The 25,785-nt window shown below is 36.5% G+C and overlaps 1 protein-coding gene across 4 annotated transcripts in view; it reads left to right on the plus strand.

Annotated features, from left to right (window-relative positions):
* Positions 1-4,182: 4,182 nt before the first annotated feature.
* The window catches only part of SLTM (SAFB like transcription modulator), a 45,204-nt gene continuing 23,601 nt past the window's right edge, over positions 4,183-25,785 (plus strand). The window contains exons 1-5 of one of the 4 annotated variants that reach the window (XM_059056204.2): positions 4,183-4,544; positions 5,500-5,587; positions 16,265-16,329; positions 18,969-19,166; positions 20,082-20,129. In XM_059056204.2, the coding sequence (XP_058912187.1) occupies positions 4,383-4,544; positions 5,500-5,587; positions 16,265-16,329; positions 18,969-19,166; positions 20,082-20,129 (561 nt within the window). In that variant the 5' untranslated portion in view covers positions 4,183-4,382. The remainder of the gene's footprint in view (positions 4,545-5,499; positions 5,588-16,264; positions 16,330-18,968; positions 19,167-20,081; positions 20,130-25,785) is intronic. The other 3 variants (XM_067029760.1, XM_059056205.2, XM_067029761.1) reach the window with 3 other exon arrangements.

Below are 25,785 nucleotides of genomic sequence, written 5' to 3' on the forward strand. Positions count from 1 at the left end.
GGCATATACCCTGAGAAAACCATAATTCAAAAGGAGTCATGTACCACAATGTTCACTGCAGCACTATTTACAATAGCTAGGACATGGAAGCAACCTAAGTGTCCATCGACAGATGAATGGATAAAGAAGATGTAGCACATATATACAATAGAATATTACTCAGCCATGAAAAGAAACGAAACTGAGTTATTTGTAGTGAGGTGGATGGACCTAGAGTCTGTCATACAGAGTGAAGTCAGAAAGAGAAAAACAAATACCGTATGCTTACACATATATATGGATATATGGAATGTAAAAAAAAAAAGGTTCTAATGAACCTAGGGTGAGGACAGGAGTAAAGATGCAAACACAGAGAATGGACTTGAGGACATGGGGAGGGGTAAGGGTAAGCTGGGATGAAGTGAGAGAGCAGCATTGACATATATACACTACCAAATATAAAATAGCTAGCTAGTGGGAAGCAACTGCGTAGCACAGGGAGATCAGCTCAGTGCTTTGTGACCACCTACAGGGGTGGGATAGGGAGGGTGGGAGGGAGACGCAACAGGGTGGGGATATATGTATACATATAGTTGATTCACTTTGTCATACAGCAGAAACTAAGACAATATTGTAAAGTAATTATACTCCAATACCAATAAAGATGTTAAAAAAAAAGTTATCATGCATTCACCACCTATTCAGCACCCTGGACCCCCACTGAACCCTGGCAACCTTGATCTTTTTAACGTCTGTATAATTTTGTCCTTTTCAGAATGTAATATAAATCAGATCATATAATATGAAACCTTATTCAGAGTGACTTCTTTACTTAGCCATATGCAGTTATGTCACTTCTGTGTCTTAGGTGGCTTGCAAGTTATTTTTTGTTATTATTAAATAGTTTTTCATCACGTGGTTGTAGCACAGATTGGTTGCATACTTTCCTATTTTGAAAGTCATTTTGAACCTTTCTCGTTTTGGATGAACATGAATTAAGTTGATGTTAACATTTGAAAAAACAATAAAATAATGAGTGCAGAAGAACTCAGTAAATGGCAAGAGGCTTTATACATAAAATGTAAGTTATCAGTGGATATATGTATATGTATAACAGATTCACTTTGCTGTACACCTGAAACTAACACAACATCGTAAATCAACTATACTCCAATAAAAATTTTTTTTAAGTTGTCAATTTTCTAGCAGTGTTCTTGATGTAGAAATAAGTGCATCATGTTTCTTCACCTAAATATATTTCACTAAAAGATGAAAAGAGGAAAAAAATAGTGTACTAAAAAAGATTCATTTAAAGGTGGATTATTTAGATAATTCCAAAAAACAAGAATCATAGGTTAAATGACAAAATTAAATATCCTACACATTAAAAGTGAAAAAATATATTGTGTCCATTTTATTTTTTCTCTATTACAAAAAAATAGATTTATGTGTGGGTTGTCCCCCAACTTAATTTGAAAATCTTCAAACCTATAAAAAATTTAAACTGTATACAGTGAACAACCTTATGCCTTTCATCTAGATTTCCTAATTGTTAATTTTGCCTAATTTTGTCACATTTGTCTCCTCATTTATTAACATCTTGCCACACTTATTTTATTTTAACTTATTGCCACATTTGTATGTTCTTTCTCTTTCTCATGCTGGGCTCTCTGTCTCTCTTTCCCATTTGAAAGTAAATTGCAGACAGAATGACACTCCACTTCTAAGAACCTCAGCAAATATCTCCTAAGAACTAGGACATTCTACATAACCATGATATAACACTCCAGATATTTAACATTGGTACCATAACACAATCTAATACAAAGCCACATTTCCCAATTGCCTCCAATTTCCCAATTGTCCATTTAAGCCACTTTTTCATTCTTTGATCCAGGTTCCAAACAACAGTCACACATAAAGTTTAGTTATCATGTATCTGTATTATAGAACTGGTCCACTACTTTTACTTTCATGATATAGTTGGAACCTCCATAGCTATGCATTCAACCATCCATGGATTCAACCAACGGTGGATCAAAAATATTCCCCCCAATTGCAGAAATTTTCAAAAAGCAAAACTTGAATTTGCCACGTACTGGTAACTGTTTACATAGCACTTGCATCGTGTTTACAATTATTTACACAGCATTTACATTGTATTTGGTATTATAAGTAATCTAGAGATTATTTTAAATATGCAGGAGGATGTACATAGGTAATATGAAAATGCTACACTGTTTTATATAAGGGACTTGAGCATCTGCAGATTTTGGTATCTGAGGGGCTCCTGGAACCAATCCTGCACTGATACCAACGGACAGCTGCACTGCTTTGTTTAAGAGTCCAGAGAAGTTTTTTGTTGTTGTTGCTGTTGTTTTAGATATTACTTTTATTTATTTATTTGGTGGCACCGGGTCTTAGTTGTCCCTCACCAGTTCCTTAGTTGTGGCATGTGAACTCTTAGTTGCAGCATGCATGTGGGATCTAGTTCCCTGGCCAGGGATGGAACCCGGGCCCCCTGCACTGGGAGCACGGCGTCTTAACCACTGCTGCAACACCACGGAAGTCCCCAGAGCAGTTATTTTGTGCAATGTCCTACAATTAGATTTGTCTGATTGTTTTCTCATGATGAGATTTGGGTTAAACATTCTTGGCAATTTGGCAGGTGATGTATCCTCCAGTGCATCAGATCAGAAGGTACAGGTCTCCATTGTAAGATAACTCCATTATTAGATTTTTTTAAAAGATAAAAACTCATTCATTTTACATATAACATTAGCTTTGTTAATATAACCCCTCTTTACAAGTGTCCACAGAAGGTGGGAGCAGGGTGGAAAAGACACTGGCCTGAGAACTGAGGTTTAGTGCCAATTTTGTCAGTAATTAATTGTGGGGTCCCTAGGTAAAAATCTTAAAATCTTCATCTATTAAAGAGAGATAGAGATAGAGATAGAGAGAGAGAGAGAGAGAGAGAGAGAGAGAGAGAGAGAGGAATGAGCCAGAATATTTCTAAAGATCCTTTGAGTTCTTATATTCTATGACTATGAATCAACTTGTAATAGAGGCAGAGGTGGGTTTGGGATCAGGAGACCAGATTTGAGCACCAGTTTGGCCACATACCAGCTATGTGAACATGGACAAGCCATTTAATCTCTCTAAGGCTTGCAGAGATTTACCTCAGAGAATGCAGAAAGATTAAGGGGTTATTGCATGTCAAAGTGCATTATAAACCATAAAAAAACTACCTAACTGGCGGGTATTATTTTAAAATATCCAGTTTTTCTTTTTGCTCTAATTAGTTAATGAGAAAAGCAACCTAAAGTGACACAGACCTCATCAACTTTAAAACCAGGAAATGCCAGTAAGAGTTGTGTGTCATACTCTATTCATGGAATTTATAGAATAGTTTTATTCCATAAATGCTTATGCTTTGATGATTAATAATAGTACCTAAAGTTACTCACTTGTACAGGCTAGTCCCGCCGAAGAGGATTGTCATTGTTCTTGGAATCCTAAACTTTGAGGGGGACAAAACAGTGAACACAGTGTATGAGAACGGTAACGAGTGCTTACAAACTAAATTCCTTATTCAGTAATCAATTTTGTGTTGAGCCATCAGGACCCCCGAAGAGGATGGCAAACTGAGGCCAGTGCAGAAGGGAAGTTGTCCTGCTTTTTCAGTGAGATGGGCAGCCCTAGAATAGACTAATTCTCGTGAGCAAAGGCATGTTTGCTAGTGGGACTTGTCACAGAGGCCAGCCCTATTATATTCTTATAACCCTTTACACTCTTCATATTAACCGCCCCAGAGTTTCTTTCCGGCCTTCGAACGGAACTCGGGGAACCTAGTTAGTTCCTGCACGGTGGCCACATTTTTTCGATTATTCAGCAGAACCGATAAAGTATTTCCCTGGAAGAGGTTTAGGGCGCGCACACGCCCCTTGGTTTGTGTTGAGTGACGCGCGCACTATCTATGCCGAGAGTGCCCAGCTCACTGCGGTTGTTCAAGACTCGAGACACTTCCAGAAAATGGCTAACGAAGCGGTGGGGAACGGCGGAACGGCGGCACGGCGGACGTTGGTGAGGTTGAACGCGCCTGACCTCCCAGTCCACGCAAGGGGGGCGGGAGAGGGTCGCACCGCCCAGGTGGCAGCGGCCAGCTCCGCAGCGCGCGCAGGGCGCCATCCCCCGCCTCCCGCCAGTGCGCACGCGCGCCCCTCATCCGGGTGCTGGTTGAGGCTGCAGGTTGCGCCGGGGTGGCGGACAGGGGGCGGGGCTAGTGGCTCATTGTGCGCAGCGCTGTGCGGCGCCGGCGGCCGGCGAGGCCTGAGTTGAAGTTGGAGCTGCTGCCGCCGCCCTGCAGATCACTCGCTGCCTAGGCAGCGCGCTGTTCTTCTAAAATGGCTGCCGCTACCGGTGCTGTGGCAGCCTCGGCCGCATCAGGTCAGGCGGAAGGTAAAAAGATCACCGATTTGCGGGTCATCGATCTCAAGTCCGAGCTGAAACGGCGGAACCTGGATATCACCGGAGTCAAGACTGTGCTCGTTTCCCGACTCAAGCAGGTGAGGCCCGGCTAGGTCCGGGAAGGCGAGTTTAGGCCGCACCTCGGAGTCCCCACTTCGGCCGCAGCCCCCGGCCGCTCGCAGTCGCCGGGGCCCGCGGGGCGGCGAGGTGGCGAGGCCCCGGGCGGCGCCCGCGCGCGCGGGAGGGCGAGGACCCTCTCGCGACGCCCCCGCCCCCGCGCGCCGGGCCGGGCCTGCGAGGGGCCCGCGAGCCGCCCGGGACCGGCCGCCGCAGCCGAGCACACCCCTGCCTCCCCTGGGACGTCCGTGCCAGGCTGCGGACGGCCGGCGCGGCCTCCCAAGGGCGATTGTGGAGACCCGGGAGGCGCTCGGTCCCCAGTCTTTAGCGATGATGAGCGCTTGCATTTCTTGGCCTCGTAGGGACTGGTTACTTTGGTGACTCCTGCGAAGTTACCGTTTAATTGTGTCCAACCGTTTCCTCCCCATATTGGGGGGTAATTGGTAGTGGGAGTTGATGGGTGGGTAAGAGAAAGGGTTTGTTTTCCGCAGGGTTTTCAGTTTTTGCATTAGCGCAATAATCTTCTTTTTCTTCCCTGATTATCTTTCTGGTTTGAGTGAGCGTTGGAATTGTAGTAGAAGAGAAATAAGTTTGTACTATAGAAATTAGGAAAGCTCCTTTTAGTTCTTTACTTTCGTAGCTAGCAACTTTTCTGCAATCGAGAATATTTAGACTTTTGTTCAATATGATAATATGTGTTAATTTTCTTTACTGGGTAATATGTAAAACGCCATGTGATTTTGATACCTAATGATATTTCCTCCTGAAAGTTTCTCTCACTCGTGTAGTTTAATTGCTCCTTTGTGAAGTTGGTTTATGAAATGACTGGCAATTCTAATGTCTTGAGGCTTAAGGTTTGCTAATTTTTTTTCATTTCGTTTTTAAAAATAAGTTTAGATAGACTGTGTAGCATATTAACTTCTCTTTCTAATGTAGGCTATTGAAGAGGAAGGAGGCGATCCAGATAATATTGAATTAACTGTTTCAACTGATACTCCAAACAAGAAACCAACCAAAGGCAAAGGTTGTTACGAGTTATAAACATATTTTAAAATATATTTTGGTTATATAACTTGCCTCTGCTCTTGTGCCACTTGCCCTGTTTATATAGTGCTACTCTTTGCTATTTCCCTCTGGCACTCTGCCTTGTTGGGTCAAGGAAGAAAAGTTAGTGTTGCCAGGCTTTGGGTGACTAGTAGCCCTTAAGATTTGGCTGAAGCTGACCTGAAAGTGACACCAGTTCTTTCTTGCTTCTGAAAAAATTACAAAGTCAAGTTTCATAATATTTCTTCCTTCATAGTGTGAAGACCTGAAGAAATAAAATACGGTTTAATACATGTCTACCTTGCCCCAGAATTGGCAGAGTATTGATGGAATTCCTACCAAATCTTTCACCTTGGCTCCCTGCTGTTTTCTCTAGTATATTAAAATTTTATAACCTTTGTGTTTAGTATTTTGTTTGACTTGGTGAACTTAATTTGCATTTATGCCATTAAACATTCTAATTTTCAGTGAAATTCAAAAAGACCTTACCAATCATACTAACAAGGTAGGGAAAAAATCCATGACTAATTAGCTTAAAAATAAAAAGTTTTAAGTTATAGGGATATGTTAATGATTTCTATTTTATAACTATTAAAGTAGGCCAGAATATATTTCTAGGATATGGTGAATTAATGAATAGGTAAAGGTTGTTTTAAATTAACATTTTAACAATATAAATGGGACTTAGATATATTTAAAAGATTCTGGTAAGTGAAATACTTACTTGAATAATTACGGATTTCTCCCTCGGTCCTCTAAGGACAGTGTCAGAGGGTGGGCATGATGTGGGTATCTGGATCCTGGTACCTACATATAAGTTCCATGCAGCTGCAGCATTTTAAAAACCTAACACGCTTTACTGCTTTAAGTGATCCTAAATGCTACTCTCTGCTGTAGACCATGTTGATTGAACTAGAGTAAAATAGTTGAATCGATTAACCTTGAAAAGAAGGAAATAGTCAAGTTTGGTCTTAAGCCATCTGCATGAGTATTGGGACCAGGCACATCTTGATGCCATCTCACTGAGAGTTTTTGTAGGTTTGCAAGAGTGCCCTATTTGTGCCAAAGGAAATTGAAAAGGGCAAAGAAGCATTTTCTGGATGGGATGGGAATGGCAGAGGTAGGAATGGTGTTTAGAGGAGTAACAAAGTTATCTTGAAGATTTGTGGCTTTTAATGTGATTCTTAACTCAGTGTATCACTTTGAGAGATAGTTTCCCTGTGTTAGAGAAGCTTGTGTTGAGAAGCCTCTGCTGACAAACCCAGAGGCAATTTCAAAATGAGGAAGCATAAAAAATTCAGAAATAAGTACATCAGGAATTAACCATGTTTCTTATTGTGATTTCTTATAATGATTTTGATTCATGTCATTTATTTAGCATATTGTGGTAGTTTGATAGATGTTATGTATTAATCATAGTCCCAAATTATTTAAGCTGATTACTGATTTTAGCATGTAAAGTAAATCTCATTTGATTTATTCATTCTCACCTACTTTTAATTTCTTTGTGTATCCCTTTCTCTTTTAGTCATTAGGAACTTCACTCATCCTACCTTTAGCAATAAATTCAGCAATTACCATTTTAAGAAGTTTTTCAGTATACATATGTATATGTGTATGTATGTGTGTGTATATATATAAGTATGTTAATTTTTTCCGCATATGGATTATAAGGATACTTGAAATTTAATATTTCCATAACTCTGATGTTAAGGTATCTTGTAGTATTTAGTCAAGAGTCGTAACATTAATTGTCTGCAGCACACTACAACTGAGTACTTCATGAGACTCATTCTGGGACATGTGTGATAAATAGCTCTTGTCTCCTTGAGTTCCATTTATCATTGTTCTGAAAATCCTGTGAATGAGAAAGAACATAATGTAAATCCCAAACTAAGAACCTAGTTTGAATTAATTTACAGTTAAGATGCTTATAAGTAAGATTATTTTAAATTTTAAATTAAGTTTAAAAATAATTTTTAGACATCAAACTTGAATAGGGAAACTTTAAAAAATATCAATAATTAACAGATTTTTAAAACTAAGGATTCAAGAAATAAAATAGTATTGTAATATGATGTTCTTTTTGTCACATCTTATTTCACTTAGCAGTATCTATCTTGAAAGTAATTGCATCTTGGTCTTACTACTTTTCCTTCAGTGGGTATACTTCCTTTTTATAAAATTGGAAAATTTACTAGACCGTCTGTAAGGGTCTCTTAATTCTGAAATTTAATAATTATATGTAGCTAGGAGCCAGAAGAAAAACTCTTTTTTTTTAGCTAAAATAGCTGTATAAGGAAGGAACAGGAAAACTCATAGGTCCTTAGTCAGTATGGATATCTTTAGCTGGGAATACTAGAAAAGGATAAGAATAAAGAAAGCGATTAGAGGCAGTCATGTAGACAACAGCAAGACACCACATTTAATAGCTTGTTAGGCAAAATAAATAATTCTTATGATGGTGTGGCTTACTGTAGCAATAAAATTAAATGATGTTGAATGATAAGGCAAGAGAAGCTTCATGGGTCTTGAAAAGTTACTTAGGTGAAATATTAAGCTCGTTCTCTTATAAGTGCAGTCACTATTTCTCAAACAATTTTTTTGTGTTAAAATGATTATGTTTTGACAGATTAGAGGAAAAGGAGTCTGCATTCTTAAGTATATTGTAGAATATTTTAAAAAATGCTGTTACTACAAGCACAAACTCACAAACTTGTAACAAATGTTGATAATGTTATAGCGGGTCCTAATATTTATGGTTAACATATTTGTAAAATTTATTTGCATAGAGTTAGTGGGGTGAAATATTAAGCTTAGATTGGTTCTCACTTCTGAGTCTTTTCACATTCTCTTTGCTGTGAAATTTTTAATAAGTAATCTAGAAGAGCGCTTCACCAGTGAGAGTTACTGTCATTATTTGGGTGTGTGTTAAGAAAGCAGTTAAACAGGTAGAGCTAACTCCTCATTAGCTTCTTTTAGAGATTATAGATGTAAACTTTCTTTCGGTTCACCTGTAAACAGCATATCACTCACTTAATACTTGCAGGTTTAAAAAAGATTCAAACTGCTATATAAAATCTGTTTTGTTCCCACTATAGAAACAAGTATATTTTGGGGTTACAGGTTTATCCAAACATAATGCCTGATTATGTGTGGAAAGTGCCACACTCAGTATAATTAATTACATGTTTACTGTGTAAAGCTTTCTAAAATTTGTATGCCAAATAAGAATATAGTAATCAACCACATAAAATGAATTTCATATAATTTAGTATCATAGTGCACTGTAATGCTTGCTTTTTTAAAAAACTGTTGTGTTTGGATGTTAAGGAAACTTTAATCAGAACTGTGGCATTGAGAAGCATTTTGGGGACAAAATTGTCATAAATCTTTTTTGGGTACCCACCGGGCTAGAAGCTTTGTGGGGGTGAGGACATAGTCTTTTATTTACATTAGTCTCTGTAATGCCTAGCATATTGCTTGGCACATAACAGGTTTGTTGAATGAATACTGAGGGCCATATGATGACTTTCTTAACTACTTTTAAAAATATTTCTTTTGGTGCTTATTTTAATTGCATATTTCTTTGTAGGCAGCAGTCTGTCAGAGATTAATAGTCTTTACTATTTTCCAAACAGTTTTTCTTTTTAAGGTACTTTTCTCAACAGCACTAGTGTCTTCTCCTTAAACACTGATTGTGAAATGTACTTACTTTTAGAGTACGTGAATCATGGCACTCACATTTTATCCCTCACCAAGTTGTTGCTGTGTTGGAAAGCCTCATAACTTTTGCTGGAATATTGTCCAGCCTCAGAAGTTGTGTATGTCATTTTCATTTCACAGAATCAGGCCCTTTTACCTCAGCTATTAAAACCTGCATTTGACTTATGCAGTTATATATGGTGGATTATGTTTATCATCAAAGCACTTTAGTAGTTTTTTCAGCTATTTTATTGTGTCAAGTATGGTGTGTGTCAAGGATCCTGGTGGGGAGATAGATAAAATTTTCTGGTACTTTATGACAGTGTCTTTCTCCCATGTCATTCATCTCCTAGGCATTTTGAATTAAGGACAGAAGACTTCAGACTTTTTCTTCTCTTTCATGAACTCATGTAAAATAAAGAGAATTCCCGGGTTTCGGTACCTAAATAAATAAATAAAGTGAGAATTGTCCAGGAATTAGAGGAAAAAGCAGTCAATATTATCTGTTGGTGGCATCAGAAATGACTTTAATGAAGAGACTGAAGAATGGCTTAGGGTTTAAGGCTGAAATTTGCTGATTTATTTAATCAACTATAAGTTGATTAAATTATAGTTAACTAATTATAGTTAACTATAATTTAACTAAATTATAGTTAAATTATAGTCACACATTACAATAAAAGGGCCTCGGTATGGTGCAATTCCGGGAGTTAACCGTTCACACCATAAACTCCACAGCCCGAGTTAGCCTTATGTGGCAGTTCTGGTAACCTGGAATAGTAGTTTGTATTATGGCTTTACAGAATTATTTTCCAGATTATAAAAGTGAAATGTTTTCATTTTAAAAATTAGATAATCCAGAAAAGTATTTAAAAAGTGATAATTGCCCGTAATTCCACCACTCGGATTTTTATCACAGATAACATGATCTAAGGTATATATGTACATGTGCATGTACTCATAGGAGGTTTATGTTTAAGGATTTTTTTTTTTTTTTTTTTTTTTTACCTTGTCGAGAATTAATACCAGTTCATACCTACTCAGGGTGTTTTGTTGAAGGTAGGTAGAATTTAAATTTTTTCTAGTCTGGAGAATCTGAAACTGGTAACCTTTTATGTTCTTCTCACTCCAGCTTCTTCAGTTATGCTCAGTACTGTACATTAGAGTCATTTGCGTTTTTAAAAATACAGATACCAGGCTCCTGCCCTCCAGAGAGTTGGTTTTGGTTACTCCGCTGGGGGCCCAGGAATCAGTATTTTCTAAAAGTTCCCCAGGTGATTCTCATGCAGCTAGGGTTAAGAACCACTGGCTGCTCTAGATTACAGCTTAAAACTTAGCATCATTTTCATTCATCTCTTTGCCTGTCAGTTTGCAATTAGTTCTCTGTTACAGTTTTCAAAAAACTTTCGCATTGCTTTATTTGATGCTCACAATAATGCTGAGTTAAGCAGTGCTATTTTCTTTTTATTGATAGGATAGAAAAGTAATCCGTTAAGAACTCAGTTACGTTCTTGCTGCCTTTTAAAATCTTGTGCAAACGCTCACAAGTGTGTGGATGTTCAGTTTGGTTGTCTTTAGATGACACAGTTAAGAGATTTTTAGAAATACACGTTTGGTGTTTTCCAGATTTATTTTATTATAATGAGTATGAATTATCTTTATGGTAGATTTTAAAAAAATAATAAAATGACCTATTGGATGACTGCTATGTTTAAGACAGTGTGCGAAGCGTTTTAGAAAACTGATTTCATTGGTGAAATACCATTTTAATAGAAGAGAGACTAAAACACATATGGAAATGGTTAACACAAGGCATAGTACATGATTATTTTAAGATTTCATACAGTTGAGGAGAGATTGTTGCTGGAAACATCAGTGTTGTTTAGTTTGGCCTGGTCTCTGAGTCTTCCCCCCTCTTATCCAACAGAAATTTTATGACTGAACATTTTCTACGTTTCATAGCTTCTGTAAATGTTTAGGGGAAAAGTTACTCAGCCACAAAATTTTTTTGGCAAAATTACTTTAAAATCTACTTGTTAAGTGGATTTTTCGTTTCATTTTCTTTCTGGAGGTATTTCTGAACTTGAAAAGGAAAATTACCAAACCTTGTAAGGACCAGTTTGCCTTTGAAGGAGAAAACCAAATTGCCATCCAAAATTCTTTATTGTTAATTCTGAAATACAAACATTCTGAAAATGAAGTTTTTTCTTAAGTTTGGTGGCAAAAGTGAGGCTACTTATAGTCTTGATTTATCCTAATTGATGTTAATATTCATATATTTAACTGCACAAATGTTTCTGTGATTGATTGAGAGAAACTGTGCCAGAAGCCACTGGGAGGTTTAAATTAACAAATGGTATATACACTATTGTACTCTCTTAAAATCTGACAGTTCTGAAACATGTCTGGCCCCAGTGGTTTCACTAAGGATTTGTGGACCCATACAAACAATGTTGCATAATTAAGGAGGTATTCTAGTGTCGTCTTCCTTTGGTGTATACATTTTTACTTTACCATTTTACTTTTGACCCTAAAATCATTGCAGTGAAATTTCAAAACAACTATATGTTACTACTATGATAGTTTGAGATGTGATAAGTAATTTTGCTTCCGTTTTTTATTTTGCTATTCAGACTATCTTTACTACTCAATTTATTTTCTAATTTTGTTCCTCAGAGCATTAAAGTCAGGCTTCCAACTATATTGCACTTTCAGTTAGCTTCCTCATCCTGGTGGTGATACTTTGCTTTGGACCATTTCCCATTTATGTGGTATATGCCAGAATCCCTGAAGGACAAAAGATTCATTTATTAGTTTGTTGTAGGAGCTTTCATAGCACAGGCTTAAATGGGATATGGGGTATAAATGATTAGTGACTGTACAAAAATGTGCCTAAGCTGGTGGTGCTTGTTGAATTAAGTGGGATTTGATTTTTCTTTTAAGTTATTTCTTATCTGTGACATCATAAAAGTTAGGAATCTGTCGATGAACTTTGTAACATCATTAAAGTTGTAGTTTACAGTCCTTACTGACAGGATGGGGTTGCACATGATGCTAGTTTGACTGGCATGTCACGTCTTACCTTTGTCCCATTGAGGGCTGATAGAAATTCTGAATAGAAACCCAGACCTTGTTTACTGCTAGCATCCAACCTAGAACCTACACCATTGTCAGTCAGGATATATATAATGCTTGAGTATCTACTTATTATATAGCATTGTACTAGGTTCTGGGCTGGATGAGGAACATCATAGCTTTTTAAGATGTGAATTATTTTTGTATGGTGGAGGGGTGATACTTTTCTTCATAAAGGAAGAAATTACAGTATAGTTTCTAATTCATCATGTGTAAACAAGTGCAGTGTTACAGATCATGAGAGAGTCAAAAACTAGTGTGTGAAATGTCAGTTTTCTTAAATATTATGTACCTATCAGGTTATTATTAAAGTTTCATCACTGTATGTTTGAAAATCTCCTCCTTATGGTTTTTATGTTTACAAGCTTATGACACATTGTGTCCAGTGCTTTCATGTGATACAGCTGTTAAAAACAATAAGGGATACCAAACTTGGACCTTTTTGTGTACCTCTGCCTCTTGTTGCCTGTTTGTCGTGGGGCAAGTTACATAATCTCTGTGACGCTCACATTTAAAAATTTTATGGATGTGGCTGTGTAGTATGTGTTCATGCTAAAAGAGATAACATTTTTAACAACTGGCACATTGTAGCTACTTGAACATCCATGGTTTTGTGGTTTTTGAGGAGTGGGAATAGGCCTGGGATTAAACTGGAGCACTACCCTTGCTAACTTTGTAATCTGATTAACTTTTCAGCATTAGTTTCCTGTTTTGTAAAATGGGGCTAGTTAAGAGGATAAAATAGGGCTTCCCTGGTGGCGCAGTGGTTGAGAATCTGCCTGCCAATGCAGAGGACACGGGTTCGAGCCCTGGTCTGGGAAGGTCCCACATGCCGCGGAGCAACTAGGCCCATGCGCCACAACTACTGAGCCTGCGTGCCTGGAGATTGTGCTCCGCAACGAGAGAGGCCACGATAGTGAGAGGCCCTCGCACAGCGATGAAGAGTGGCCCCCGCTCGCCCCAACTAGAGAAAGCCCTTGCACAGAAACGAAGACGCAACACAGCCAAAAATAAATAAATAAATAAATAAATAAAATTTTTTTAAGAAGGATAAAATAAATGCATTAATACATATGAAGCATTTATCCTAGTGTCTGCACTGTGGAAGCTGCTTAAGCAGTGGTAGTGACTGCTGTTGTTGTTTTGGTTGATGTAGTGTAATTTGGTTTTCCTTTAAGTAAGGCAAGTGAAACTCACCATGGAGTGTGCATAGTATGTGTAGCTTGTCATTATGCTGAGGGCTGCCATTTCAAAGATGGTATCTTTAAATTGAGTTAATTAACCACTGCTTGCTAGAATAATGTCTTTTAAGTAGGTCATAGTAAGATGAAGTGGAAAGAATTTAAGACTGGTAATGAGAACCCTTGGCTTCCAGTTCTGACAATGCCATTTACTAGTTTTGGGCAAGCTGTGTAACCTTAGGTTCATTTTCTGTTTTGTAAAATTGTGATTACTGGCCCTATGTACCATGGGGTGCTAGGAAAAATCAGTTGACCTTTTTTTTTTTAAGTGCTTTGCGGGACTTCCCTGGTGGCGCGGTGGTTAAGAATCTGCCTGCCAATGCAGGGGACACGCGTTTGAGCCCTGGTCTGGGAAGATCCCCCATACTGCGGAGCAACTATGTCTGTGCTCCACAACTGCTGAGCCTGTGCTCTAGAGCATGCGAGCCACAACTACTGAAGCCTGCACGCCTAGAACCCGTGCTCTGCAACAAGAGAAGCCACCGCAATGAGAAGCCCGCGCACTGCAACGAAGAGTAGTCCCCGCTCACCACAACTAGAGAAAGCTCGTGCACAGCAACGAAGACCCAATGCAGCCAAAAATAAAATATAATAAAATAAATTTAAAAAATAAAGCACTTTGCAAATTGTAAAGCATTTTATATTTGTGAAGAGTAAACAGTATTTGCAAATGATCTGAAGGAGTTCACCCGAAAGCTCTACTCTGTAGGTTATTTGGTGGTATGTGTGTTGGGGGCTGGAATCCTATAGTTTTATTTTATTTATTTAATTTATTTTTGGCTGTGTTGGGTCTTAGTTGCGGCACGTGGGATCTTCGTTGAGCCCTGTGGGCTCTTCGTTGTGTTGTGCGGGCTTCAGGGCCATGGGGTCTGTAGTTGTGGCACGTGGGCTCTGTAGTTTGTGATATGAAGGCTCTAGTTGAAATGCACCAGCTCAGTAGTTGTGGTACGCCTGCTCAGTAGTTGTGGCATGTGGGCTTAGTTGCCCCGTGGCGTGTGGGGTCTTACTTCCCTGACCAGGGATCGAACCCTCGTCCCCTGCATTAGAAGGCAGATTCTTTACCACTGGACCACTAGGAAGTCCCAATCCTATAGTTTTAAAAAGCTTATTTCTTCTCAAAGGCAGCATCTTTAAAGTTTTTATATTATGGAACTTTCTCTAAATGTGATAAAAACAATTTAGTGAGCTCTTTCTGACCTGATACTGTTTTCTTTTGTAAGGAAGGAACAGCTCTCTTGTTGCCCTTATAGTAACTTCTAATTTGTATTTTCTCTAAAATACAAATGCCACTAAGCTCCACATTTTGTTTCTCTTTTGATTCACACAAGCCCTCAGGGATATGAAGACCTCTTTTACCTCAGTGGATAAAAGAAAACTCTTTACTCTTAATCTTTCACATATTTGGAAAGGACCAGTATCTTGTTTTGCTTTTTATCTCTCATTCATGGAAAGCATTTCAAATTGGGAGTAGATGGAAGATAGGAGCTGGTGAGGAGACATGGGAAAGGGAGGCATCCTAACTTTTTTTTACAGTTACCTCACAACTAAACCCTCTACTCTGGGGGTCATGGAAGCTTGAGACATGGCAACTCCTGTTTTACGCAAAGGAAAGGTTGATTAGTTAGCCTCAGGAAAGAACATTCATTAACATCTCAAAATCAATAAAAATTTAATAGTAAAATTTTAGCAGCTGTGATTTTTTTTTACAGCATTTCTGATACATTATGGGTTATTTAATTAGTAGATTTTTGTGGACTAGCTTGAAAACACAAACTTTTAGCTTTGGCTCTGTGGAAAACTTTTTTTTTCTGATGTGGAAAACATTTTTAAAATTCCAACCACCAGTTTGCAAAGTTTTGAAGATGAGGGTTGGGTCAGGGAGGCCTGTAGTCTCTAGAAGCTCTTAACAGTTTTTAGTCTGAAGTAATTTCTACTTGCCTTAAATCAGTTAAATCAGTCATTATGTTAAGCGCCCAGTGCTATTTATGTTTAGGCCTTTGGAGAAACACAAAATAAGCCTAAAAGCAGTCACTGTACTTAAGGTATTTTTTTAAATGGTGAAGCAAGATGTACTTGAGAGTACAAGGCAATATATAATCAGTTGATGGATTGTGAGGTGTCAAGTGTGAGAATTTTATTTTAGAAAAAGCTTGTTGACAGGGAGAACTTAGGGAAGGCTTTATGGGGGATATGAGTCTTGAATTTAGCTATCAGATGTCTGGTTATGTATACAAATAGTAGAGAACTTGAAAGGTGCTGCTACTTCTGGGAGAATTGGAGGTAGAGAATTTGAGTGGTGTAAAAAATGTATCTCATGTCAAGTAGGTTAAGATGATGGGTTCATATGTAGGATTAATTGTACAGTTTATTTTAGTGAAATGAAACAGCATGACATTGTTAATAAAGCTTTTTTTTGTTTGGGACAGCTGTGGCCAGGTGGTTTATAAGCAGTTGGCATTAGCTTTGTCAGATGATTTGGGAGTGGAGAGTGGTACCTCGGGGTAAACTTCTCTGAATGTTTTTTGCTTTTAAAGTAATAAAATATTGGTTGTTAGCCCATTTTCCTTCTTTCGCAGGTAAAAAACAGGAAGCAGATGAGTTGAGTGGAGATGCTTCTGTGGAAGATGATGCTTTTGTCAAGGTAAAGTGTTAATTACACAGGTTAAGATGTTTATTTTGAGCCTAGCATTTTGCATGATGAATTCATGCATTTTACTTGAACAATAGACACTGAAATATGTAGGTAAAATAATGATAGAGACTTATGTAATATTGTCAATCTTATTAATTCTCATAGTTGAGAAATATAATAAATAACTTTAGTTAAATGAGACAAAGCAAAAAATGTTTGTCCGAGCCTTTAAGTAGAAATCTGAGACATAGGGGCCAGAGGTACAGCTACAGGACAATTGTTATCTTAGTTCCTGGACAAGGTACTGCCCATCGCATTCGCTTTCGTATATAACAAACAGAACTTAGAATAATGTAGTCCCTAAAATGGAGAAAGTTGCTGGTGTGTTGCTGCTACTTGGTGAAGATCAGATTAAGAAATTTGTTTTGCCCTTTAAAAGATAAGCCAGGTCTTTATTGGCTAAATAAGAATATATTTTAAAACTGACCAACCAGAAATATGAAGTATTGTAATTTTAATTGAGGTTGTGGCAGTTCTATATACTGTTATTTTTAATCATAGTTAGATTTTTGTTTGTTTTCATTTTAATGAAGTGTGATCTGCTATTTACTGATCATTAGATCTTAGGTAGTGTGGCATTTGCAGGAATTATTTAATGAGCATAGTTCCTCTTAAATTATGTACATTTACACCCATGTAGTTCTGTTTTCTGTGTACAGTTAGGCCATATTGCCTTAACATCTTGGGATGTCTGTGTGCTCCACCATGAAGCCAGCTCAAGTCCATTCACCCACCCATCTCTCCTACGGTCTAGCTCTCTACCCTCCCTACATTATATACACACAAGCTACACAGCACCATGCGTCTCAGTGCTTTGTATCTTGCACTTTGAGGGCAGGCACAGAGAGAAAGAGATGTTTGCTTGAGGAGTTAGCCCTGCAGTCAGATAGCTTAGGAAATGTTTGCTCAGGGATCCATTAAAATTGATGATTGCATGTCTATAACCAGCTTTCGTTTGAGCATTTAAGAACTCTTCAGTCTTTGTATTCTTTTATCCTTGTGATATATCTTCCATTAGGTTTGTTCCTTTGCTCTTATTTTCTCTAGTTATCTACACTAGTGAGTGCATGATTAAGCCAAAATTATCCATAAGCTGGAAAAGCATTGTGACTTAGTAAAAACCCTTTTAGTTTTCACATTTCTAACTTCCTTTCAGCTCTTCAATTCATAAAAATGTTTCAGTCGTTTGAAACATTACGAGATGTAATATTGCTGTCTCTTATATGTACTGCAAAGGATGCCTTTGTGTAATTATTAAATGAACCTGGTCTCATAATGTCTAGAAGAACAAAAGAGCTTTAAAAAAACCCTATTTAAATATATCTTCACTCTCTTTATATTTCTTTTTCCCTTTGGAAGTATCCGTGTATGTGATGAATTTGATAGAAATTAAGTGAATATGCTTTCCCTGTTTCTCAGAGTTGGTAATTTTGGAATTTATACAATAGTGGTGGGTAAATATCACCTATTGCTTAGATATATGAATACTATAGGAATTACTTCTACTTATAGGTGAGGAGAATGGTCAAAGCTGGCACTTCAGAGTAGATGAAGTTCCCTCAGTGACTTCCCTTGTGATTTTCTTTTGTTTTGCACCTATTCTTCTACCATCATATAACCAACCACCTACTCCATTTTCAATCCCCTACGTTCCTCCACCCATAGGTAGTGAAGCTGGTTAAACCTCTGTCCCAGAGACACCCTGCTCCCCAAGCACTCCATATTCCGAAACAATCGTATTTCTTCTCGGTGCCCACCAGAAATTTCTATTCACTCATTGCAGTTCATCTATGAATGATTAATAGTTATATCCCTGCACTTTTCCCCTTTTAACCCAGAAACTTTTTGTTAAATCTGCTAGATGTACCATGAGAATAGGAAAGGAGGAAGGAATGTTCATTGCTTTCAACCCTTTCTCTGCAGTTAATCAAAGAGGGAAATAGGCAGATTGCTGGTTTTCTTTGTTTGTACTGAGGTACCCTTGTATCCTTAAACTTTGAAGGGCAAACATATTCTTTTACAGAGGCAGTCCCAACCTATGTTACCCTGCTTAATCGGCTTTGTGGCATAGTGGTAGATTTCAAAGCTAATACATTTAGATTAATTATTTGCATATTTTCTAAGAGCAGGCATTGGTGTAACAGTTAGGATTCCTTATTATTAATTGGAAATAAACTGTATATTATCGTATGTAAGATTTCCGTGGTCTTTGAAGTTAAATCAAACTGACATGTGGAGAAAAGAAGTCATTTCTTTGAAGCCATGTCTTGAAGGACAGCTCGTACAAGTATGTGATTTGGTAAATATTAAACAACTGGAACTTGAGAGCAATCCAGTTAGTGTGTATGTAATTCAGTGTAAGAGATTTGGGAACTCAGATGCATAGTTTAATGACCTTGGTATTAGACCCACTCTATTTTTAAAGACACAGTTAGTGTGTCCTATAAAATGATTGAACTTTGACTTTGGGAATAATGTCAAAATATTATAAAAGTGAAACATTTAGAGATGTAAATTACCAAAAAGGTTTGGTGGATAGCCTATAGTACTTTGCCTCGAGTTGTACCAAATTTTCTTACCATTAAAAGGACTGTGAATTGGAGCATCAAGAGGCACATGAACAAGATGGAAATGACGAACTAAAGGACTCTGAAGAATTTGGTGAAAATGAAGAAGAAAATGTGCATTCCAAGGAGTTACTTTCTGCAGAAGAGAACAAGAGAGCTCATGAATTAATAGAGGCAGAAGCATTAGAAGATCTAGAAAAAGAGGACATCGAAAGTCAGGTCTTTAGCCAGTTTTTTTTTAAAACGTGACACAGTTAAATTAAGTACTAAATAATAAAGTATTTTTCTAGTTCAATGTGAAAGTCACAACTTTCAAAAGATATATTTTTAAAGTTATTTATAAATCACCCAAACTCCTACCATCTAAGATGACCCTTTTATTTTTGCTTATTATCTTCCACATATGTATATATTTTTACCTAGTAGTTATCATGCCATGAGTTGCAATTCTATATAATATTTTCACATAACATATCATAATGACTTCATAATTCTTGTGTTATACCGCAATTTATTAGACTGTTTTCTATGTGTCTAATAGCTCCTCCTTTAATTTGGGATATTTAAGTTTTAAGTTGTTTACTACCCTGCTATGAATGAGTGTACCAATCTAACTCTGATCTTGCTAACATTATAAGCTGGTAGTTTTGGTTTGTTTTGTTTTTATTACTTTAGTAGATATAAAAGACTAATTTGCATTTATTTGGTTATTATCAAGGGTGAGGAAATTACTTATGAAGGTTTAACTTAAAAGCATATAATTTTTAAACCTTTTCTTTGAATGAAATAGATCATTTGTCCTGCTTTGAAGTATGTTAGTACGTCTTAAGAAAATCAGGGGATTAGGGGGTCAGTATTCATGCTTAGAACACTTCGTTCTACCTACCCTAATAAATGAAGGGCTCATGAAGGACATTTTTCTAATTCTTTTATCAATGTGACTAAGCGTTTCTGTTGGCATAAAAAATATAGCCTGAATTATTAAGCATTGACTTAGGACCCATGGTATCCATAGGATACCATTAGGACCCTGCACAGAACACGAGGCAAGTGATAATCGAGTATAGCATAAAAGCATTCTCATGTTACCCAGATATTTTGTAAAGCAAAGCTATTGTATACCCTTTTACTTAGGAAATTGAAGCTCAAGAAGGTGAAGATGATACCTTTCTAACAGCCCAAGTAAGTTTACATTTAGTCCTATGAATTTGATATTGTGGGTGGAAGGGCTTGGAAAAGGAATCTTATTTTGACTTCATAATTCATAAAATTGCCTTAAATTTAATACTGAGTTACTTATGTGGTATATACAAAATACTTTAAAATGGCAGCTGAAATTTCTGTTGCCATAGAGGTAATTGGAAGTCATTACAACAAGGTTCCTACCATTTTCAAAATAAAAATAAAAACAGTCTATCCTTTGTATAAAACATGACTCTAGTTACCAGTCTTTTGGGAAGCCTTCACACTCCTTGATTTTTTTTGGTCACTTTGGTATAAAATGAATCATTTAAAAATACTAATATCCTTTTCAAAGCTTTAAAATTTTGTTAATTTAACACTCCTAGGATGGGCATAGTATAAAAATGATAAAAATCTCTGTTCAATTAATTTACTTGGGATATGTATGTATGTATGTGTATGTGTGTGTAGAAAATGACAGCTCTTCTATTCTGTATTAGATTTTGGTTTTGGTATATGTGATACGCATAGTGTACATTTTAAAGTATGATGTACAGATGCTGTAAACACATTTATAGCTCAATTTCTCTACTAAAAATTATCCTTTGTCTTTTTCTCATATCTGTACTCAAGAATGCCTTGTTCATGTACCCTCTTTAAATAGTATACTTTCAAATAGAGATAGGGATTCCCTTTGTTTACTAGATTTAGAAAAAATAGTGATCCAGCTGTGTTATTTCCTCACTCTAATATTTACTGGAAGAGTATATAATGGGGCGTATATTCATAGACTGCTTAGCTGATTGCCTCTGGTCCTGCTTTTTTCCTGCAGCTCTCTTGCCTTTGAAATGCTGGTGAGGCTATATATTGGCTCTCTGTGTTTATTGCAATGGGGGAGAAATTGCATTTCTGGGAGAAATGTTTTTGGTAATTTGGAATATTCAGGAAGGAAATATTAGGACTCTGAAAGTCTGTAGACTTGTCCCCCATACTATTATCCTCAGGTACATTCATTTCTGAGTGATGAAAAGTAGATGAGGAAGATCAACTCCCAGATTGGAGGAGTACCTTTTCTAGATTACTAATTTGCAAAAAGGTAAAGTTGAACTCTTCATATTCTTTGGCAACGAGTTTTAAAATTTTCATCAAGGGCCTCTCTTACAGTTGCACAGGTTGTGAGTGTGTGAAAGCATCACATCTAAGGGTCCCCATTTTCATAATAGATTATATATTTATTATAGAAATTTAACAGATAGAAGTATCTTAAGGAATGAGTGCCTTTTTCTAATTTTTGCAAATTTTTATGGGCTAGATTTGGCCTTGCTCCCATTCCATCCTGAGAATGAAATAACACACATACTTCTCATCAAGGGGCAAGTTTTGCCTTATATCAAAAGGGAGGTTACATCTTCAGAGAAGTTTTAAGTAAAATGACCTTTTTCTTCTTCCTAAATAATGTATAGTGGAATACCTAGAAATATATATGAATGTGTCTGAGTTCCATCATGATCTGATGCTTCTAAACATGACTAATGAATGTATTGTCCTACTATGTGCGTTAAGGAATACTGCATAGAGTGTACCCATCACACAGTTTCTGCTGTTATCAATTCACAGGCAGTATTATTTCATCTATACCTCTGTTCACTTCCCCTTTTCTGCATTATTTTGAAACAAATTCCAGACATCTTATTTCACTTTAAAAATTTCTGTATGTAAAAATTTCAGAACTCTTATTTTTACAATATTACTCCTAAAACATGATTTTTAATATCTTCAAATACTCAGTTGTCCAAAATTTTTTTTAAAAACAGGTTTTATTTGAATCCATATACAAATAAGATCGAGACATTGTGATTGATTGAAATGTCTTTTAGGCCTCTTTTAATCTATAGGTTTTCTCTCCATCTTTTTTCCCCTACTATCTTATTTGTTAAAGAAATTGAGTTGTTTATCCTATGGAACAAGAGTTGGCAAAGTTTTTCTTAAAAGGCCAGGTAGAAAAGGCCATTAGCCGTTGTGGGCCATATGGTCTGTCCCCACTAGCCAGCTCTGCCATTGTAGTGTGAAAGCAGCCACAGACATTAGGTAAATGAATAGAGATGGCTGTTTCAATAAAAATGTTTACAAAAAGAGCATCTAGCATAGTTTGACAAGTCATAGAGCTTCCAAAGTCTATATTTTGCTGATTACATTCCTATGGATTCGTTCAACTCTGTTTACTGTATTTCCTGTAAATTGGTAAGTTGGTTATAGGATCCAGAGGTTTACTATCTGATTCCTGCGGCCCCATCTCCATCCCCTCAAGACATACAGCTAATTCCCAGGTAGTGTTGTATTCTTCTATTTGGATACACATAATGTTTGACTGTATCTTCTTGGTAATGGTACCAGTCATTGATGATCCATACTGCACTGATGATTTAGGGAGATCAAAGTGGTGATATTCTAATTCTGTCATTTTTTTCTTTATTTGTTAGCTGGAATGTTCCTTGGAAAGAGAAACTTCTCCTCACCTGCTATTTGGTTACCCCGTGGTACCATTTACAAAGAAAGGAGGGATATATGTTTGATTATTTTTCTTTTATTTACCAATTTTCAAAAGAATGAGCTGGTTCATGAGCATCTCCAATAGTGACTAATGAGGGTTGTTTTTTTTTTTCCCTTTTTCTCCCATAGTTTCATTTTGAACTCATGGACTTAAATATTTTTAATGTATTTCAGTCCATTGTAGTTATTATCCTTATTAATGCTCAAATTGTCCCATCTGTAGCCAGTGAGAACCTCTTCAAGTTGGATTTTGTGTCCTTTCAACATGATCCTAGTAGTCTTTGCTTCTGTGCTTTCTGGTAAAGATGTTCCATTTCCTGCTCCAGACCTGTAATTAGCCGTTTTTTCCTTTTAGTGGTAAATGGTATTTCAAGACAATAATCTCCATGGTAGGGGTATTCATTGCCACTGGGTTATTCATGTTTTCTAGACCTTTTCAGTGTACAGTGCTAGAGAATGTGTTTTTTGTTTGCTTGTTTTTGTTGGTTTTTACTTTTAAGATAAAATAGATTTTGAGTTCATAAGGATACTTCTAAGTTAATTATTTTCTTTATCTCACAGTGTGTAATATATACAATAGTCCTAGAATGATAATACCAACACCACCACCAGTGTGATTTCTGAAAATAATTTAAGGTTTTTCCTCCCAGTTGTATCTCTCCTAAGGATGTACCCCTCTAGGAACAAACAAATCACTGTGTTTTAGACTAGTCTTCTGTATGATCACCAACTAATACATATTTAGGTTGACTTGTTTCATTTTATTATCAATGTTTAAGTATTGGTTTTTTAAAAAATTAATCTGTAACTTCTTGTGAGTCTATAATTATTTCAAAATAAAAAGTTATAATTTTAAATTTAATTTTATAATTATTTAAAATATTTACATGGTTCCAAAGTAAAATCTAAGAGACAGGATATATTCAAAAACGTCCCCTTCACCCGTCCCCTTATTGGTGAACTTACTAAAATTCAGGATTTATCCTTTTATTACTTGTTTTTAAAAATATAAGTAAATAGGCAGTGCCTTTGTATAGGGATATATTTATTTAAAGCCAGTCTTCAGGCTTTGACTTGAAGCTTAAATCTTTAGCTTTCAGGTGTTAGCCTCTAAGCAGTTTGTCACACCAAGTAGAATTTGGTTTGCATTCTGTTAGTTACTTATAATGTTGTGAGTTTGGGCATGTTTTCTTAGTCAATTTCTATGTCTGTAAAATGACCATTTTAAGTCCTACCCGCTAGACTGATGTGAAGATCAATCATATACCCTGGCACATAGTACATGTGTAATTAGTGGTTACTTGTAGTATTGTTTTACTTGCTTGAAGGTATCAGTTACTTGAGAATTGTTTGGAAAATTTTCTCCAAAATGTTTGTATTTGGTAATGCTTCAATTCTTAAAAATTTCCTCTAGTGTCAGTCTTGTCAATCTTCTATGATTGCATCATGTATATTCCTTTTTCCATTTGCCTTTGCCCCTAATGTTTCATTAACTTGAAGGGCCTTCCCTTTTTTTGTCATACGAAGTCTATATACCTCTCAAAGCCAGACTTATCTCTGTCTCCTCCATAAAGCTCTCTCTCATAGCTCTCTCATGTAGTGCATTACTGTTTACAGAGAACCTTTTACATCCCTTATTTAATTCTATATATCCTATTTAGGTCATATGTTATCTCTATTTCATAGGTAAAATTCACCTAGGTAGATGACACTACCACAGAGTAAAACTGTTTTAGTGGTAAAGACAGAATAAATACCTATGTCTCATGGTGCCTAGTCTGGTATTCTTTTCACTAAATGACTCCACACTCGTAATTGTTGTTTTCTGAATTCCATTGTACTTAAACGGTGCTGCAGTTAGTTCAGTCCCTCCACCTAAAAACAGCAGTGTCTTACACTACATTTATTTACTGAATTTATTCAGTAAATTCATTCAACAAATATTTGTTAAGTGCTTATTATGTGCCAGGTATTTTGTATTTCCCACAGTCTTTAGCATATTGTCAGATAGATATCAGGTAGTTAGTGGTTTAGGGTTATTTTGAAGGTTTGTTTATTGTAAATTAGTCAGACTGAATACAGTGTTTATATACAAGTCGGGAAAGGAGGCCTTCCAGAAGAGGTTTTCTTACTTAGCACGTATATGTACATGTATCACAAGATTAACCTAGGGGAAGGTAATAGAATGGGTATATGGTAAACACTTTGTTAACTGAAAAACAAGTCCTAGGCTTGTCTTTATCTCTCACGAGTCACTGCTGCTCCTAGAATGAAATAAAAATAGAGAAGCTTTCTGTATTATTTTCAAATTTGACTTAAGGGCTGTAGATCCCATTACAAAGATAAACAACATGAACATTATAGACATTTGTTTTCATTTTCATATGTGAAATACATTTTTTCAAGATAAGCACAAAAAGTAGTTAATTTAAAAGGATGCTTTTCATTGTGGTTACTTATTTACCATATTCCTTACTCTGAAAACATCTGTTTTCAGTGGAGGAAAATTATTTTCAAATAAGGTACATGTCATGTCTGTGCCTATATATCATTTACAGGGAAGATTTTCCACTGTCTTTCTTGTATTTCTTGGTTTGTTTCTTTATTGTAAGGAATGGTTTAACCTTAGTAGTGAGTGCTATGTTTACTGCACATACTGAACAATAACGCAAATATGCACTGGTATGTGGCTCATCTTTTCTACTAACCCTAGTTGTTTTTGTGCTTCACCCCCATTGTAATCAGTTTTTTTCTGGAAGTTGGCTCAGACTCCTTTCCTAGGGACATTTAAGTATATGTAATAAGTCTAGTGTTACTACTATTTTGAGAAACTAAAGTTGTGAAACCCCTCAGAAGACCTGTTGAGTAATTAGGATAGATACCCAAAAATTCTTGAGCAAAGTAAGGCAAACCTTACCAATTATTTTAGCAGCTAGAAATAACATTTCTAATTGGCAGAAAGTACAGCAGAAAGATTTTGTTTTTTACATCACAGTATTTTTTAAAATTTTACTTTTTTTAAAATGGCAAATACTTTGGCCATTTTTTTTTTCTTGAACATATCAATATTGCATCTCTAAAAGAATATCTTGGAAGTGGTGTGCTG

The sequence above is a fragment of the Kogia breviceps genome, chromosome 3 (assembly GCF_026419965.1).
Source record: "Kogia breviceps isolate mKogBre1 chromosome 3, mKogBre1 haplotype 1, whole genome shotgun sequence".
Lineage (NCBI taxonomy): Eukaryota > Metazoa > Chordata > Mammalia > Artiodactyla > Physeteridae > Kogia > Kogia breviceps.